The sequence below is a fragment of the Melitaea cinxia genome, chromosome 19, assembly GCF_905220565.1.
Source record: "Melitaea cinxia chromosome 19, ilMelCinx1.1, whole genome shotgun sequence".
Taxonomy (NCBI): Eukaryota; Metazoa; Arthropoda; class Insecta; order Lepidoptera; family Nymphalidae; genus Melitaea; species Melitaea cinxia.
The window spans coordinates 11,253,881-11,274,482 of record NC_059412.1 but is presented as its reverse complement, the minus strand read 5'-3'; the positions used below and the strand labels follow the sequence as shown (position 1 = coordinate 11,274,482).

At 32.9% G+C, this 20,602-nt stretch overlaps 1 protein-coding gene across 1 annotated transcript; it reads right to left on the bottom strand.

The window, feature by feature from the left end:
* Window positions 1-12,110: 12,110 nt before the first annotated feature.
* Window positions 12,111-17,815, bottom strand: LOC123662750. The gene is made up of 7 exons (XM_045597549.1): window positions 17,740-17,815; window positions 17,152-17,275; window positions 15,031-15,170; window positions 14,640-14,700; window positions 13,568-13,670; window positions 12,827-12,922; window positions 12,111-12,413 (listed from the first exon to the last, which is right to left on the bottom strand). Exons 1-7 carry the CDS (start codon window positions 17,813-17,815, stop codon window positions 12,291-12,293), a joined length of 723 nt encoding a protein of 240 aa, XP_045453505.1. The 3' UTR covers window positions 12,111-12,290.
* Window positions 17,816-20,602: the final 2,787 nt, after the last annotated feature.

The window sequence follows — 20,602 nt, the reverse complement described above, 5'->3', positions numbered from 1 at the left end:
ATGTGTATATACCTCAACTCTATAGGCAAAGGCACACACGCAAACATACATACATGTACAAATTAGCTGAGGTAGTTTAGCTTAGAAAGGGACGACGGCTGATGTTAAACATGTTTATATTCTTAGATATATTACATTTAATGATATATTGAAGCCGACCGATGGCGGTATAACCATCTAACCGCTGGCTTTGAAACACACAGGCCGAAGACAGGCAGCAGCGTCTTAGGTGCGACAAAGTCAGCCCTGCGGTCACCAACCCGCCTACCCAGCGTGGTGACTATGGGCAAAACACATGAGTTCACGCATTTTTGGTACGAACTTGTGGAGGCCTGTGTCCAGCAGTGGGACTGCAATAGGCTGGAATGATGATGATGATGAATTGATATATGACATTTAATTGACATTTATATTTAGTGACTAAGTCTAGTCTTATATTTAAATGTGTGAAAATTATGAACTTTACGGAATAAGCTAACCTTTAACTGAGGTAGGGCACAGCAGGAATTTCCTGCTCAAAATATGGAGCAGCCTGACTGGGGTAGTACCTCGACCTTACAGAAGATCACAGAAAAATAATAGTGTTTTCAAGCAGTATTGTGTTCCTGTTGGTGAGTAAGGTGACCAGAGCTCCTGGGGGGATTCGGGATTGGGTCGGCAACGCGCTTGCGATGCGTCTGGTGTTGCAGGCGTCTATAAATACGGTAATCACTTATCATCAGGTGAGCCGTAGCCGTACGCTTGTTTGTCGACCTAGTCACATAAAAAAAAAGCTAAAGTGAAACCTTTTTTCAGATCAAAGTAGCTCCAGACATATACCCTATGTGAGCGGTAGCCGCAACCAATTTTTTTGCGATTAGAATCAAAATTAATACAATTTGTAAACTCTTTTACTTTGTCACGTGTTTCAGGTTTGTCACATTATAACGTTCCCAAAATTAACAGTTTGACCTACAGTGATTTTGGTTTGTAAGTCGTAGGTTGATGTTTTATAGCCCTGTTTAAAATTAATGCGATATTTTTTTTCATTTTAAATCATAATTCCTGTAAGTAGTATCGTCAAACAAGTACAATTTATTGCTTTTATAGTATTATTCGTAGGCTAAATAGCCTCTTGCATTAAATTTACTATTTTTTTTTATTTCACTAGGTTTGCAAATAATTGTACCATTCATTTTGTGGTAAGTGGTTACTATAACCTATACAAACCTAATAAGCCGCGATAAAATCCAAAAAATGGTTCCATTATAATGAGTGAAATTCGCGTAAACATTAGAAAATAATATGTAAGCTACAGAGTTTACTACCAGTCTTAAGCGCATTTTCGAACCAGTAACGCTGTTAACGCAGGGCATCTTGTAAACATTCTCAGGAACCCAAAACAAATTGAAGCAGTACTTTTTAGTTGTGATCTTTTATAACAACTATATACTTCCCCAGTCAGGCTGTACCATATTTTAGCAAGAAAAATGCCGCTGTGTCCTATCTCACGATATAATTATGAGTTACATTGCAATGTATTACAGCCTGCGTAACATATTCTAGTAAACTGAATACTGACAATATGCCTTGTAGTGTAAATAGAAATTCACGTTTCAATTCTGGGTCGATTAACAGCTTCTTGGCAACATTTAGTATCTGCTGTATTTCACTTAAACTTTTAACTTTTTTTCTTGACCTATTTAAAAAAATAGTTAATTGTGTAAAAATCCACTAGATCTTAAAAGTAAGATAGAACTAGTAATCTTGTTACGAAAATTTAATTCGAAAATAAAACAAAGTTTTAAGTGTTTATTTGGCACTAAAGTAGGATTACATTCAGAAAAGTGTGTGGTACAAAATGTTATAAAGTAACACTTGCGATTTTATCATCATCCCAGTAACGATATATACTTAACATCTTAAATATAAAATTCTCGTTCACAATGTTAGTTAACAAACTCCTCCGAAACGTCTGGACTGATTTTTATAAAATTTTGCGTGCATATCGGATAGGTCTGGGAATCAGCCAACGTCTATTTTTCATACCCCTAAGTTACAAGGGGGAGGATTAGGGGGGGTAATAATATATATGGCAAAACAACGTTGGTTGCGTCAGCTAGTCTTTTATATAAAATTCTCGTGTCACAATGTAAGTTAAAATAGTCCTCCGAAACGGTTGGACAGATTTTTATGAAATTTTGTATGCACATAGAGTAGGTCTGAGAATCGCCCAACATCTATTTTTTATACCCATAAGTTATAGAGTGGGGGCGATATAGCGGGTTAGTAACATATATGGCAAAACAACGTTTGCAGGATCAGCTAGTAAATATATAAAAATAAGTAAACGTTTCATATTTAATGCCCCCCATCCAATAGGATGTGATTCCTATATCCGATTCGGAAATACAGATAAAACAATTACAAATGAATAGATACAATACCTAAGAAAAAATAGGCGCATTCATTTTATGAGTAGAGGTAGTCGTTTTGTTTCGGTAGTTTTTTTATTTTTTATTGAGGTATTCTTGTTGTTAGTATTATATATTTTTTATCTCCAACAATCTAAATACAAAAACTCACAATCGGTAAATTGATTTATAAATTCTGACTACAGATAGTACGATAATTTAGGACAATTATTCTTTTTTGCAAGAAATCTAACAAGTAGGTACATAGTAAAAATGTTTACAAAAGAAATATACAGGAAAGCATGATTTCTATAGTAACAATCTATATAAGCAACTTTAGGTAGAGGAAATTAAACAAACGGTGGTGGTATTCACAACTTACAATTGTAATGTAGGTACACATATATAACATAAACATTACATACACACTTTCATACGTATACTTAAACATATATACCCAAGCGTATAGCAACTAAGCTATCGAGTTAGATATTTTTATATGTTAATCAAGTCAATTTTGACTGCATTTTGTTTGTTAACAATTGATTCTATACCACTATGTACAGCTTCGATCCCTGCTTGTTGCAAATATTTGCAAAGAGCGTCCAGTTGTTTGTAGTCGTCTACGTGTTGCAGTCGACAGAGGCTTTTGTTAATGACTCAATTTAAAAAGCTGTTTAGACGTGTTAATTATTAAACCCAAGTATAATTTTACTGTCAAAATATATTATTTAATATTTGATGTATTAATTATAGTTTATACAAAAAACATACTCATATGTTATTAGATTTATAAATATTAATAAATAGAAAATTTTATTCTTTCTAAATCTTATTCAATACAGTGTGATGGAGTCTTCCGAGTGAGTAGTCGTAAACACCCTCACGCTACATTCCTTTACAGATAAAAAAGATCAAAGATCTACAAATTCAACATTATTTAATTACATATATTTAAAAGAAAATTACAACATAATTAAATTGTTTAAATCTCTCTCCTCGTCGAGTTTAAGTCCATATGTGCGTCTGCGTGTGTGTATTTGTTTTTGTGTGTGTCCTTATAAATCTAGACATAAATAAAGTAAAGTTCACATAATAAGCTGAAAACGCGTGTATCAGCTCCGGCACGCGATTGGATTTTAATTCTTAAGATCGATTATTGTCTTTATACGTGATATTTAAAAATATATTCATCCTTTTCTAGCATTAGACGTATCGCGATAAAACGTCAAAAAATTTTTTTAAGTTAATTGACAAACACTTGGGTCATTCTCATGGCTACTCCCCGCGCCCTTGAGTCTGTCTCCCTGATATGAGTCGGAGCCAATGTCAACGTAAATTGCGTCCTACAAAATCGTCCGACCCCGTTCCATATATTTATTAGAATACCCGAAAAACAAATAATACGTGTCATATAAAAAATTTCGCTATCATACTTGTCACGTAATCAATGTCTACTTTATTTACTTCTAGACGGACGTAATATGGGATATTTTATTTCATAGAAAAATCAAAGGACTGACGCCATGTTTGTGTCTACGCTACACATTTATGAGAAATAAAAGGTGTTTTCACATGGGATTACCAATAATTTATTGAGCGTTGAAAAAAACGATAAAGCGTTAGATAGATATGTTTTATTTAATACCAATTTTTGCTCGCGACTTTGGCCGCGACGAACAGTTACTTTGGAAAGCATTTTAATTTTAAGGATACTTGTTTTCAAATAGTTAGAAATTAATCGTTGTTAATGTCGAACCTAGTATATAAATTAAATAAGCTTGTATTTATTATTTCTTACTAATTATATTAGTTACTAATCTCCATAACGATACGTTATTGTACTGAATAGTTTTTGACTAATCTCCATAGCGATACGTTACTGTACTCAATAGTTTTTGCCTGTTTATATTTACAAAGTTGTGATTAGTGCAAATAAATACATCACAATACTTTGGCGTCGTAACGTTATACTACTACGCGCTGAACCGACCAAGGTATTAAAAAACGCAGCGATTTTCGAACTGTGTGAAACCTAAAGCTAAAGCTGAGTCAGAGGCGTGGGAGTTTCATTCATGTCTAAGATCTGGACTTCTTCCAACATTTAAGTTGTACAAGCGTATTTAATAGTAAATTATATGAATAGGTACGTATACATCTGACCGTTTTTGACTTTACTTACGAATGCGTGGGTTTAGTATCCATAATAATATAGAATGTAATTCTTAACAAAGCTCAGTATACATATTTTTATTACTTTACTTATGTGCGTTTGTGAAATAAATTTTTGATACATTTTTATTTAAAACTAGCTGGCATGGCGGATTTTATACCGTCAAATTTTTTCGTGAATATGTCGATTTATTTTAGTATAAGGTTTTTTAAAAAATAATGAGCAAATTAAGAATTATCAAACTTGGTGCAGTCTTTAGGAAGTTATGTGCGCTGTTGCTTGTTGATGTTTTTAATAGACAGTACCCAGATGTGGTAAAATAACCACCCCTGCATCTTTCAATAAACAAGCATTAAGAACATTGTAATCCCTTAAATTTGTAATACTTTTACGTTCAATGTACAAACACATTTAGATAATTTTAGTATATATACGGATCGTCCGTCTCAATTATGTTTTATGGTAGCAATGAAATATAATTCCGAAGTTTCGAAAAGTATTTAGATTGAATAGGTAGTCTGTCAAGAATGAGTCAGTGCATGGAGATTTCTTGAAAAATTCCAAGATATTAGTAAAATGATTTTTGTGAATTTTCACATTGATTAATTTTGATAAATGTACATAGAACGCAATTTTTTTACCAATATTTAATATTACTAAGGTGTTTATTAAACATAAAAAATGTAACACGTTTTTTGTTCTATTACAGTGTGTATGTATATTTGTAAAATTACTGCAAAAGGCGCAGTTTAACGTTCAATATGGCCATCACACGCGTAATCAAGCAATTATTTCCGATTCTGTCTCGAAGTGAACTGATAACTAAAGTATAAACAATTGACAAACTAAGTTAAGTTAAGCAAAGGAATTAAGGGTTGAAAGATTCTTCTAGTACTTCTTATTTTTATATAGTAACTAGCTGTGCCCGCGGCTTCGCCCGCGTTGAAATTAGTGTGTCACAAAGTTTTTCCGGCAAACTTCCAGTGAAACTCTCATCAAAATCGGCTTAGCCGGTCCATAAACTTTTCTCTTGGCAATGGTGGAACCCTCTCTCGTATGGTGAAACCGCATGAAAATCCGTTCAGTAGATTTTGAAGGAATCGATCACATACACTTTTGAGGACTTTATTTTATAATACACTAACTATTGCCCGCGACTACGTCCGCGTGGTTATGAAGATATGCATTACTATTAAGATGTTTAACGCAAATTATTTTTTTTATTTCATTCACTTGAAATGCTTATCAAACTGAGTAACTTTTTAAAAGGCGCAATTTAGTATAATTTAATAGTTATTTTTATAAAACCTTTCTATACACCACATTTTTAGTTTTATTTTCAGGCTCTATATGATTCATACAAACTATCAACCCCAATTAAACCCCCTTAGCGGTGGAATATCGTAAAATCCGTTCTTAGCGTACGTCTGCTAACTATAATCTACCTCCTTGCCAAATTTTATCTTTGTCCAACCTGGATGGATAGACCATCCAGCGGTTTTTGAGTTCTCGTGATGAGTGAGTTAGTGACCTTTCTCTTTTACATATATATAGATTACGATGCATTATTTGAACACCTCCTCACCATCTATAGAGCATATATTTTAAATTTCAAGTCTCTTACTTCAAAAACAAAAGACTATCATACAAACTTCCGATCCTCGTTTTATCCCCTTAGGGGTCGATTTTCGTAAAATCAGTTCTTAGCGGATGTCTACGCTTTATAAGGAACCTACCTACCGAATTTCAACTTTGTAGCTGTTATAGTTTCGGAGGTTTCGTGATGAGTGAATCAATCTACCATCCCCCGTTTTAACTACAAAAGGGAGTTGCTTTCTAAAGATACATTATTTGGACACCTTCTCACCATCTAAAGAGCTAACATTTTAAATTTCAGGTCTCTTACTTCAAAAACATAGGACTTTCATACAAACTTCCCAACCCCGTTCTATCCCCTTAGGGGTTGAGTTTCGTAAAATCAGTTCTTAGCGGATTTTTACGCCCTATAAGAAATCTACCTGTTAAATTTCAAGTTTGTAGCTGTTATAGTTCCGGAGATTTCGTGATGAGTGAATCAACCTACCATCCCCCGTTTTAACCCCAAAAGGGAGTTTATTTCTAAAGATACATTATTTGGACACCTTTTCATCATCTATAGAGCACACATTTTAAATTTCAAGTCTCTTACTTCAAAAACATAGGACTTTCATACAAACTTGCACCCCCCGTTTTACCCCCTTAGGGGTCGAGTTTCGTAAAATCCGTTCTTAGCGGATGTCTACGTCCTATAAGGAGCCTACCTGCCAAATTTCAAGTTTGTAGGTGTTATAGTTTCGGAGATTTCGTGATGAGTGAGTGACCTTTCGCTTTTATATATATTATTATAGATTATAGATTAAAAAAAACATGATCTACATCAAAATCTTTGTCTAATAACTTTGTGATATTTTTACAAGCTTCCCAAGATAATATAAATGTTTTGATGAAGATGGTATATGAAAGTCTATAGTACGATGAGTATTACAAGATTTGCCAAATCTTCGACCCGTTGTTAACACGGCTCATTCTTAATAGCTCTGACTACTTTACTTGCAACAGGGACACAACACAACTGAAAGACAGTATTATTTGGTTCTGATCTTTCTGATATTTATAAGTTTAAGGAACTTCCCCAGTCAGGCTGCTTTAGATTTTCAGCAAAACATTATCTTTTTTCATGTAAATAGATCGGCAAACAAGCGTACGGCTCGCCTGATGGTGAGCGATCATAAAGACGTCTGCAACACCAGAAGCGTCGCAAGCGCGTTGCCGAATCCATCCCCAGTTTCCCCCAGGAGCTCTGATCACCTTTCTCATCAACAGAAACACAACACTGCCTGAAAACAGTGTTATTTAGCTGTGATTCTCTGTAAGGTCGAGGTACTACCCCAGCCGGGCTGTTTCATATTTTGAGCAGAAAATTTCCTGCTGTACCCTAACTCAGTTTTCTCTTCTCTGTGTCACAAAATTCTGCTGATATCGTTTAACATTTTGGCCACTTAAAAATAACGTGTTATTTTCCTTTGTGTTATAATAATGAAATAAAATATGACTCTAAGGACTGCGGTATATATATCAGTGTTAAATTACATCTCGGCGGCCATTAACTCGAGAACTACTATTTACAATACTAATTACTGTTCGCAGCATTTAAATTCTTCAAAGGTAACTATGAAGACGAAGTTTTCATATACATTTTTTTAATATATTTATTGCATTATATTTTATTTTTATGGTTAATCTAATAATAACATTTAAATACGCCTTTTTTTATCTTAGACATTTTTTTATACGAGAAGTACGAATTTGTAGAGATTTTTTTTAGAGGATTAGGTGTCTGTGTATTGTAAAAAAATAAAAAAAGGTCTGTCATGTAACTTTCGTCTAATTTCATATTTACGTTTTATTTTGAACGGTCAGTAAAGGTTATAGCAAAAATATTTTAAATTAAATACTTATAGACCTAGAATTCTTTTTCGTATATCTATTTTGTCTGCCAATAATATCATTTTTTTGATATTTTATTAGTTTTTTTCGTTAGCTTTTTAGTCACTCAATCTTAAAATAATCATGAATAATTGAAAATATTTTATTTTATATCAATATTTTCTTGTTACATACATTTTGAAACACATCCTAAATTAACTTTACTCGATAATATCCCTACGACTAAGTTTTTTTTTATAAAAAAATATTTAATATATTTTTTGCAACAATTTAAAACAAATATTTAGATGCATGAAAATATATAACATAATATGATATAAAGTTAATATCTTATCGAATATAATTACCAAATGATTATCGCAATGAATAAAATACGAAAGAAATACATAAATGTAAGTCTAAGTAATCATGATATGTAATCATGATTACACATTTGACATTATGTATAATTAAATATAGGTTAGTCCAGAAAAAAGTGAAGATCAAAAATTGGTCCATGTGGAACACCCGAATCAATGAAGTATCATATTTGTAAGCCCTCAGATTAATAAACCTTTTGTTTATTAATCTGAGTGTAAGATGTTTAATTTTTTTACTAAGATGTGATGTGATTATATAACTTTAAGAATTCTGTTTTGTATACCATAACAATGCTCTCCGAGGCACGGTGGGAAGACCCACAAGGACATACTTCTAAGCCGGAAAAAATAATTTGTAAAAATTCAAGCAGCGATTTTGCGGTTGACAATTTGCGGGTTCCATTCCGAACGGGAATCGAACCCGCAAACCGTCGGCGTATAGGCGACTACTCGCATCACTACACCAGAGTGGTTGTTCGTATCATACTTAAAGGCAAAAATAAATTAGTTCCTTTCCCTTAAAATCATGTATTTTGTATTGAAAAATCAAAGAAAGCAACAATTTGCAATAGCGTGCATAGGTGTACGTACATTTTTTTTGTAGTATTTTGACATACTGTTAATTGATAAATAAATTAGTTAATCATATTAATGGTACACGAAAATTATTTTGGCATTTACAAATTATGCGTAAATACATCGCAATTAATGTACAAATGAATCAAAACATCGTAAATGTTGTTAAACAAAACACAAACATTATTGCGGACACTGTTACTCTAATAGACGCGACATTTATGTTTTATTACACATTCGTGTAATATAATAAAATAAACTTAATGTTTAATTATTTGAGATTTTGGGGTCTATCGTGATAAAAAATCATTTTAACACAAAAATAATCTTATATATTATTATTAAATAATTAGCGTGCTCTATTAATTTTTTTTTATATAAAAACTTTTTTGAAGTAGACAACGGGGGATTCTCCCATGACCATGGTTGCTGTAAAGTATCCGAAACGTTGGACACTTAAAAAACTCAAAAAACCGAAAAAGTTGTTTATTATAATGAGTGAAAATCGAGTAAACATTAGAAAACAATAATCTTATTTTTGATCTAAGATAATAATGATAATGAGTCGGCAAATTTAATACTTTATTAATGTAGAATATTTTTATAGAAATCTACATTTCTTAATTAGAATGTTTTTTTTTTATGTCAATAGGTCGGCAAACAAGCGTACGGCTCACCTGATGGTAAGCGATTACCGTAGCATATAGACATCTGCAACACCAGAAGCATCACAAGCGCGTTGCCGACCCTATCCCCAATCCCAAAACCCAACTATAACGTTGTTAACTGACGTTAAACGTGTCAACGAACGTTAACTGAGGTAGGGTACAGCAGGAATTTCCTGCTCAAAATATGGAGCAGCCCGACTGGGGTAGTACCTCGACCTTACAGAAGATCACAGCAAAATAATACTGTTTTCAAGCAGTATTGTGTTCCTGTTGGTGAGTAAGGTGACCAGAGCTCCAGGGGTGATTGGAAGTAGGGTCGGCAATGCGCTTGAGATGCTTTACAAACGTTTATAGGCTACAGTAATCGCTTACCATCAAATGAGCCGTATGCTTGTTTGCCGACCTAGTTGTATAAAAAAGTGCTTAAGTAGTAGGTATAAGTGCCTAATTTTTTTCTATTTATAAAACAAGATTTGGATAGTGATTATCTGACTGAAACACGAGATATAATGATTAAATAAAAGGAAAAAAAAATATTAAATAAAATAAAATCGTAATTGGCCTTAATGATTATATTTCTTTCTTGTTTCTTTCATAGCTTTTTTATGATGTGTATGGTTCGCATATGTACCCAAATAAATAAATAAAAGGAATCAACGATATAATACTACTTATTAAGTACTACATATAAACTAAAACAAGAAAGACAAAATACGCACTAAGCCTATTTTATTACTGGAATAGTAATCTCTTTCAGACAAGTTATCTAATTTTAAAACAAAAGACGTTACAGCCTGTGTGTGAGTCGCATTTAGTAATTATGCTGGGAGTACTGTAAATTTGTGGTCGCTTAGAAAATTTTGGTTCGGATACCAACCTTCATTTGTAGGTGGTAGCTAGTAATAGGTATTTCCTGATACACAAATTGTGCACGATATGGGTCTTGTTGGGGTAGTTATCTATAAATACCTCTTGTTTACGCAGGCTAGCTTTCATGAAATTTATTTGATCACTACCCGGACCGGACCCGGCAGACGCTGTCCTGCCCGGAAAACAGCTACTAAATTTGATTGCTTACATACCGAAAGCAGCGTCACCTACCGGGTCCAATTGATGTAAAAACTACCCTATCTCCCAAGTTGGACCAATTTACAGATGCTTACAAAACTTGATAAAAATTGGTACAGTAGTATCGGAGTTACATACTGATAGCAGCACCACTTACCGAGTCCAATTGAGATAAAAACTACCCAATCTTCTAAGTTGGATCAAGTTACAGATGCTTACAAAATTTGATGAAAATTGGTTGAGTAGTTTCGGAGTTTATCGCCCACATATATCGTGACACGAAATTTATTCATATATATAGATTAACTAAGAAGTAATAATTAAAAAGTTCCATGCTTAAAATACCCTGTCATTTAAAACATTTTTGTAACTATTTTACTTTTTAAATTAAATAAGTTGTATACAGTAGTATAAAAAGTTGCTATAATGTATATATATATATATATATATATATATATATATATATATATATATATACCTATTTTGTGTAGCTACACATTTTGTGCTCTGTTAGAATTATTTTAATGGAAATAATTATTTTTATAACAAATTAGAAATTATATTATAATAAATTAGAATTCGTACCATTCAATGCGGTGGTTGCTTTTATCGGTACAAAAGTGATAATTTACAGAAACAAAACGTTGTCAAATTCATGAATTGATTATGATAAAATTTGTCATATTAATCGCTTTGTTGAATTCATATCATATCATGAGATAAAAATTTTAATCACTGTTAAATATAATTCAAAGAAATTTTAATCAGCGTTTTTAATTTTACTAACACGATAACTATAAAAGACAATAATCTATAATATAAAAATGAGTCGCTGAATCTGTTGCTAAGCGCAAAACTCGAGAACGGTTGGACCGATTTCGCTAATTCTTTTTTTAAAATATTCCTTGAAGTACGAGGATGGTTCTTACGGAGATATAAATTCTAAAAAAAAAAATTAATAAAATTAAAGAATCGACTGTTAGGCGATACGAAGTTCGCCGGGTCAGCTAGTATACAATAAATATAGGTATTAATTGACAAATTGACAGCCAAGCCACTAAGACTCCTAAACTATTTGACTAATCTCTAATAGTGGCTTGGCTGGTTTTTTTTTGTATTTTATAAATTTGACAGACAGGAATCTTTAAAATTATGGGATGTTTTAATTTCTATAAAAAGCAATATTACGAAAAAAAGAGTAACTACTAAAATAAATACATGGATATTATTACTAATTGATAAAAAAAAATAAAGAAAATTGTCAAAAATGAATTTATTAAAAGTAAGTGATAAAAACTTCTTTTATAAAATTTTTGTTACGATGAATTCGTAAAAGCAGAAAAAAGAACGTTGAAAGATCAAAATTATATATATTTTTATTCTTTTTATCCATTTTATTATTGCCATAAACATACTAATATTACAGGTTCATTACCTAATGCGATAATACGATAATATGTACATACTAAGCCATGTTGGTCTAACTGTAGACGAACAAATTGATAGGCATCATGCAGATGTTTTTGAAGTAAAGGTGAAGTGTTTCAAGCGCCGTATAAGTACGTAACTATAGTACACTCTGTTCGTTAAATTCAGCGTGCTTTGGTAACGATTGTATTTTGTATGATGATAATAAGTTTCCTCGAATTATATTCCAAGCGAGCTGTACAAGTAGTCTGTTGATTTCGGCCTGAAAAATATCACATATTTTTGTTTTACATGCTTATACAAGTTATTATAGAACATAGAAATTGAATACTTTTCTAACAAAATAAAAAAAAAATAAAAAAAAAATCAATAAATAAAACTAAAAGATATCAGTTATGTGAAAGATTGTTGTAGGAAGATTGACATTACAGAATGGAAAGAAAAAACATTCTGTGCTAACTCCGTAGAAGTATGAGATGAAAAATGTAAAAATAAAGACAGAAGATTGCAGTTCGCTTAGTTATTATTTCATTAACTTTTAGACAATACCAAAATTCAAAATGTAAGGTTTAAAATGTACTTTAAAATTATGGAACAGGTTTCCTTCCTTGCCTAAGTAAGAAAGTAGATGACGCGACTTAATAAACTAAGTTATAATAAAAATTAAGTAGTTACCGCATTTTGTGTAAAGTACGCGGGAACATCGACGTTGAAGAATGTGTTTAGTTCGCTTGAATAGTCGTTACCGAGGGCATTGAGGTTGAAGTCGGACTGGAAAATAAAATAATGTTAGTTAGTATATCATCAGTGGCGAAGCGTGGAGAGGGGGGCAAAGCCCCGGGTGGCACAAGAAAGGGGCAGCAAAATTACCACAATTTTTTTCATTTATAAAAAATTTAAATCTTGCTTATCGACAGCCAAAAAGTACAAAACAGAGGAAGTGACCTGAAGTTGAGTGCCGTTAAAATTAATTAGCAATTTTACTTTATTAGTTCTCACTAAACCCGTAATTCGTAAAATTTTTAATACAATCGTTACCATGTACGAGAACACATACTGTATGTTCAGATTAATCTCTATCACTATATTGGCAATATGGTAGGTAGATTGTTAGAATTTTGGTAAAAATGGCCAGATTTTTCATTTAAACTCGTTAACTCTTTAGCCAATTAATTGAAATACAAAAGTTAGTCCTAGCAATAGCATATTTACCAGTCGGATGAGTAGGTTGGAGCAAGGGGGGGCAAGCTTTAGAAAGCATCGAATCGGGCCTAATTTTTTGTCTTACTGTCAACACGCTTTTCCAAAATATACATTTGACATGATAAATTTTGTAAACAATCTAATAACGTTTTATTCTAAAAGGATTAAACTAGCAATGCACAAAATTCAAAAATATGAATAAAAAATGATCACCTGAAAAACACCAGCGTTGAAGTTCAAGCCAATGCTACGAACGCTAAGTGGGATTAAGTAGAACCAGACAGAACCCCTGAGACGAATATTCCTAATTGAGATACTGAAAAAGAAAAAAAATTATGATCTTCTTTTAATTTGTACTTCGTTTTTTCTGAAATATATTTTCAGACATGCATTTATACTGCCAAAACTTTTTTTAATGCATAAATAAATAAATAAATAAATAAAAATAAATAAATAAATAAAAAAGAATGAGGATTTTTTTGGTTTATTTTTTTTGTGGATTTTTTTTCTGATTTAGTAGTCCATTGAAAATTTTACCAGCAAAACCATCTTAAAAGTATCAACTTTACAACAAAAAAGAAAACAATACATGGAATGGTAAGCATATACATTTTTGTAGCCATCTCCTATTTTAAGGGAACCATGCTGAATTGGGGATTTGGGAAAAATTTAACCTAGCATTCTAGCTGGTAGTACAAACTCGAAGTGTAGCCCAGTTGTGCACAAATTAATTCAGCAACGTTGGTATGGTTCGCGGATAAAATATTAATATAAAAGCAAACAAACTAATATAGAAAAAACACATTATCTTCCAGTATCGATTGTAGATTATGATACTGAAAGACTGTTGAAGTTTTTTTATAGGTAAAGATTATAACCGTTAATCTCTTAACTCTAAAACATAGTCGTTTTAAACTTTACCCGCCATTTTTGTTATTAAAATTAATATCCACAGGCTCTTGAATGCCCATGTCCTTTTTTTGTTTTTTGTAATACATGCTATGTCCACATCTAGTAGAATCAATTGTGCATAGATACATACTTTATACTTTGGTATTGTGGTAGCTTGTATGGACTTAAAAAAAGCATTACGCTTATTCTATAGGCGATTTATTACTTAAGACCGACAATCCTGGGGGGATTGGGGATTGGGTCGGCAACGCGCTTGCGATGCATCTGGTGTTGCAGGTGTCTATAAGCTACGGTAATCGCTTACCATCAGGTGAGCCGTACGCTTGTTTGCCGACCTAGTGACATAAAAAAAAAAACAATCTTGTGACTTTACCCGCCATTCAACTGAGCGCTATGTCTTTGACCAAAAGTAAGCACGTTGATACCAGAGTCAGCTGCAATGAAAAAAATAGATTAAAATGACAAATAGACAGAAATAATTGCTTAAATTATCATAATATTGATAGAATATATGCCACAATTATTTTTTCATAGAAAATAAATAACGATGAATTTTTTTAACGCAATTTAAACTTTAAAATTGCTAATCGGGCTAAAGTAAATCCTTAACAGGAAAATTAAGATATTTGGCTTTGACTTTAACCTTAATATTATTTTAATAAATTGTACAATTATATTCATTTTTGATAAGAAAAAGGATAACATTGTAATTTAAAAAATGTAAAAAAATATATTTTAAGTTGTATATTAAAAAACTTACTCACCGATTCCCAGTCGAAGTTCTGGCAGAGATAAGTCAAAATCGAATCTAGGGTTGAAAATCCAAAAGTTAAGCCTGTTTATGTAAATATTACTGAGACCAGTAAAAACGAGGTGGTCGAGAAAGGCTTCAACTTCCACCAGGCTAAAGAAGAAAAAAATGGAATTAATAAAAAATTTCATTTTTTTTTATCACAGATAATAAGCACTTATTGATTTATGCCGTTTCATAATTCTTTTCATTTCAAATGAATAAAATCTTGTGTTTACATTTTTCATGCATTTCTAATTCAGATAAATATTCAGATAAATATTTTTCCATACACTGAGAATCGGATCGATTTATAAGGATGAATTGATAGACAATATCCAGTATAGTACAGACAGTAATATAGCAAGATGACGTTCTTAATTCTCCTGTATATACTAGAACGGTTGTATTGCAATAGCATATGGTGGGATATGGCTTGCTATTTATATGGTATGACATAATATACGTATACTTGCAATAGTGGAAGTTAAGTCATGCTACAAATTAATAAACACATCGTTTGGAATCTTAAAATAGTTCACATAGTATTGATACATTTAGATGATCTCCGTCCGCAAAATTGTACATAAAACGTCATAAGATTACATAATGTTTTGGTCGATTGAAAAAGACAAAAAGCACTGCTATATAGGTATTTGATTAATTTTTTATTGTTTAATCTTAATTTAATCACAGAGAGATATTTCATACACAATCAATGTTTAGATTAGATAACATTAATGCAACGACTTGTATTTTTGTTGTTTTGTTAATAAGTTCATCAAGAGCATTATTATAAAATTATAAAGTTTGTGGCACGTACAAGATTTACGCGTAATATTTTTTTTTTTTTAAAGTACTGGAGTAGTTATGCTTATATTCCAGCAGCCAATAATTGTTTTTTTTTCAGAAAAATTAAATTAAAGGCCTCTTTCCTTTATAGAAGAAGGATCAAGGTTTGTCGACGTTGCTCCACTGTGGGCTGACGGATATATTCCCTACTATCAGTAACGATCTGTTATAACCCTGATCAGTTACCCTTATTCCCTATTCAGCACTCCTATTCTGCCTATTCAGTACTCCTATTCTGCCTATTCAGTACTTCTATCCTTTAGCAGGTGTTGTTACTTATCCGCCACAGTCAGTCTCATTCCCATCTTCCATCCGCGCTAGACGTGTGCTTTAAAAAGAAATTTTGTTTCCTTTTTTAAAAAGACTCTCGCCTTGAGGCTCCTAACAGATCGCTATTAGGTTTATATGATAACAACTGGGACTGCCAGCTTAACGTGTTCTCCGAGGCACGCTGGGAAGACCCAAAAGCACAAAAAAACAGACCGGACATAAATATTTGTATAAACACAAATATAAACAACGGGCGGGAATTGAACCCGCGACCGTCGGTGTTTAGGCACCGCCAACATGGCACACGCACCATTACCCCAAATCGGTCGTCAGACTAGCTTCGTGAATCGAGAATTTTCACTGAATAAAAAATAGGGCTTATCGAACCGAACCTATTCACAAAGATTCAACTGAAAAGACTGAAAAAAACATCCAGCGTCTGATAGACTAGTATAGTCGCCTAAAACGCCGGCATTCGTAGGATAGATTCTATCTCGGAGCACATATTTATATTCGTGCTCGTAATGGAACAAAATAATCTATAATGTATTCATACTAACGTTTTTATACGACTAGAACGGCAAACAAACATAATGCCCATCTGATGGTAAATGGTTTCCGTAGTCTATCGTTATCGACACTATTCCTGACCCTCCCTTGGACCTCTGGCCACATTATCCACTACAGGAACACAATATTACTTGAGAGTAGAACTAATTAGCTATGATCTATAAGGTTGAGGTACTTCACCAAACAGGCTACTCCAGAATTTTCAACAGGACATTTCCTGCTGTGCAGTACATCAATATAAAAGTCTACTACATATTTATCTAAAGAGATTCGTCACCTATAATCTTAATATGTACAGATACTACACTATACTACTTTAAATTATATTAGCCCGTTTAAACAAATAAAATTTTCAGCTTAGGTAAAACTAGTACTATAGATTAACCAAAATTTCTGTACTCACTATGGCACTGGTTTGTTTTCATAACGAAAATTGTCAATAACTAATGGATCAAGACCAGCTTGTCTGATTTGATTGCGAATTTGGTTAATGATCCTCGTTATTTGGTTTACAATAAATCGACCTTCTGTAAGAAAAATATTATTTACAAAACTTAATTTTTTTATACAATTTGTGAGCGATTCCCATCGTGCCTCGGAGAGCACGTTATCCGTCGGTCCCGGTTGTTACCATATATAATATAAATATATATATATATATATATATATATATATATATATATATATAATAGTGATTCGTTTAGTGGTGGATTAAGGTACAGTCTTTCTCTACAGGCTCGTCTCTTGTTACAGGCTAAATCGGGAAAGCTATTGCTGTAGCCTATAGGTACTTGCAGTACTAGAAGTAACGCAAGCGTGTTGCCAACCCTCGCCTAACCCTTTCCAGGAGCTCTGGTCTCCTTGCTCATCACTGGAACACATAACTTCTTGAGAGCTGTATTATTCAGCTGTGATCTTCTGTAAGGTTGAGGTGTTTGCTCCAGATATATAGTATAGTTCTACTCAACTAAAATATGACAATATGACTTACCAGCTTCTTTTTCTTGATAAGTCGAAGCGTATGTGCTTGCGACTATTAATAACACAACTAATATGGAAAACTTCATTTTCAAAAATCTTTTTTTTTAAATATTGTGTATTTGTACGTGTATTATAATAAAATTAAGTATCCAATAATTGTGTTCACTGCAACAATCAGTATTTATACTCCAATAAAGAGATTAAAATTAGTAATCAGAAAAGCCATTGATATAATCAAAATTATAAGTATTTGGTAGCTAATAATAATTGGCATAATCTTTAACTGATAATGATATAAATTGATATCATCTAAAATTTGCAACTCGCATAATGGAGAAGTCCACGAATTTGAATCTGACTTAAAAACAATTGTGATACGATACTTTCGTTACACTATATTAAACTTATTTTTATTTGAAGTAGATCCTTCAATATCGATGCAAACTTATTACATCACAGGTTTCAAAAGAACAGATTTCATAATCTGTACATTTGTGTCATATCTTTGAAAAATCGTTATTTAGTTCGATATATAATATACAAAAAGCAATATTGGTAACTTAGTTTAATTAATAAAAAAAAACCGGCCAAGTGCGAGTCAGTTTTGCGACCGAGGGTTCCGTACAAACAAAATTATTAAAAATATTTCCAGTATAGTATGTAACTAAAAATTTATGCTTTTCGCAATCTTTGCTTTATCTATGCTATAAGACATTGTTTCGTACCAAATTTCAAGGTTATGAGTTCACAGGAAGTACCCTGTAGGTTTTGATTCCCTTGCGAGTGTCGAACAGCATAAACGGCTGTATCTTTTGATTTTTTCACAGCTCCAAGGGGCAGTAGATTTGAGTTATTTGATATGATTTTCAGCTTGATAACTCCACACGTTCCTGAGAAAAGGGGTCTTGATAGACAGACGGACAACAAAGCGATGCAGTAAAGTTTCCGTTTTATTCGAGGTACGGAACCCTAAAAATCGATATAAACTCTATAGATATGTGCCTATATTAGAAAATACCTGTTCTTTATATGGGTATCTTATTAGTGAAATTCATCATTAGTTACAATTTAACACAACATAACACAAGAAAAATCATCTTCATGACAATCGAATTCTCTCTATCAAAGGCTTTATATTATAGCTTTATATTTTATATTTTGAACGCTTATTTTTTTAATTATAATTTGTTAAAACCGACTGCAAACGGAAGTTGAGAGGAAGATATAAGTTAGTGAAGATAGAAAGAGAGAAGGTTGCGTTTCGTAAGTTTTACTTCAGTCGTATGAACTAAAGCACACTCGTTTTTTTTTTTTTTAAATATTAATTCAGTTTGTTGCCACTTTTTGCATATACTCCTTGTAAAGATTATCTTGTCAAGTATATATTTATAAACAGAAACATCTAAGGCGTTAGGTCCAAAAGGTGGAGTTGAAGACCAAACTGCACCTTGGACACTATTGGCGAAGTATTGTATCGCTTCAGTTATGTCATCCGTCACTTTTAAGGAAACCGTCTCTATGAAGCCTTCGTCAGTGAGTTTGCGAAATAACTGCCAGTTATAACAGTCTTTTTGTTTTGAAATGAGCATTTAGGGTCGTCTTCCTTAACAACCGTATCCAGAATTGGAGAGACTCATATACATACAACATAGACTTCTCTTGATATGGTTTAGCATAAACAGAAAATACATTTTTGATATTTTCAGTGTAGTAATGGCTTTATACAAAATTTCGTAAAGGGTAAGTAAATATAAAAACTAAATAAGTACCTACGTAATAGGAAATTAAAAAGCCTTTGTTTTACCTTCACTCAGTATAGTGCACTATTTCAATAATTTTTTTTTTTATTATTACAGCCTATACAGTCCACTGCTGGACATAGGCCTCCACAAGGTCATGCCAAAAATAACGTGAACTCATGTGTTTTGCCCATAGTCACCACGCTGGGCAGGCGGGTTGGTGACCGCAGTACTGGCTTTGTCGCACCGTAGACGCTGCTGCCCGTCTTCGGCCTGTGTATTTCAAAGCCAGCAGTTGGATGGTTATCCCGCCATCGGTCGGCTTCTTAATATGATTGATTATATGATATGATTATATAATTGCTTGTGAATATTTTGGCGAATCTAAAATTTAAATTCTAAATCTAAAAATTCTGTTATCAGCTTCAGTCAGGGTGGGGCAAATGCCTCATCTTACCCCATTGTAGGTACGCCATTAAATGTAGCTATATTTTAGGTGTTAAAACTTTTTTGAGCAACGTTTCAATTGTACACACGCTTGTACGTGACCAGCATGTGATAACGCGAACATCATTGCTCAGGATAAGAGATATAATGATATTGTCGGATTATGTCATGTGTGTAAGATGTGAATAGGTAAGGATGAATCAAAAGCGAAGTTAAGCCTTTTGTGTTCTGAATTAATTTCTATTTTCTACATTGTATACGAATTACTAACCAGTATATAGTTTGTGTGATAAAAATGAAACTTAAGAACTTTTCATTTTGTTTTAATTAACTTAATACTGTTTATAAGTAAGCTGTGTGACTACGGCATTAAAGAATATAGCCGCCCGCTCTCTTCCCGTGGGTGTCGTAAGAGGTGACTAAGGAATAACACAGTTCCACTACCACCTTGGAACTTATAAAGCCGACCGATGGCGGGATAAACATCCAACTGCTGGCTTTAAATTACATAGACGGAAGATGGGCAGCAACGTCTTCGGTGCGACAAAGCCAGCCCTGCGGTCACCAACCCGCCTGCCCAGCGTGGTGACAATGTGCAACACACATGAGTTCACGCCATTTTTGGCGCGAACTTGTGGACGCCTATGTTGAAGTGATGTGATAAGTGATGTTTATAAGTCCCATGGA

Bases quoted from the DNA above. Each gene is read 5' to 3' on its own strand.
- LOC123662750 (XM_045597549.1), bottom strand. From the start codon at position 17,815: ATGAAGTTTTCCATATTAGTTGTGTTATTAATAGTCGCAAGCACATAC. The intron at 14,701-15,030 runs GTGAGTAAGTTT...TTTTCATTGCAG, and splicing joins AGAACTTCGACTGGGAATCG to CTGACTCTGGTATCAACGTG. The intron at 12,414-12,826 runs GTAACTACTTAA...GATATTTTTCAG, and splicing joins CGTACTTTACACAAAATGCG to GCCGAAATCAACAGACTACT.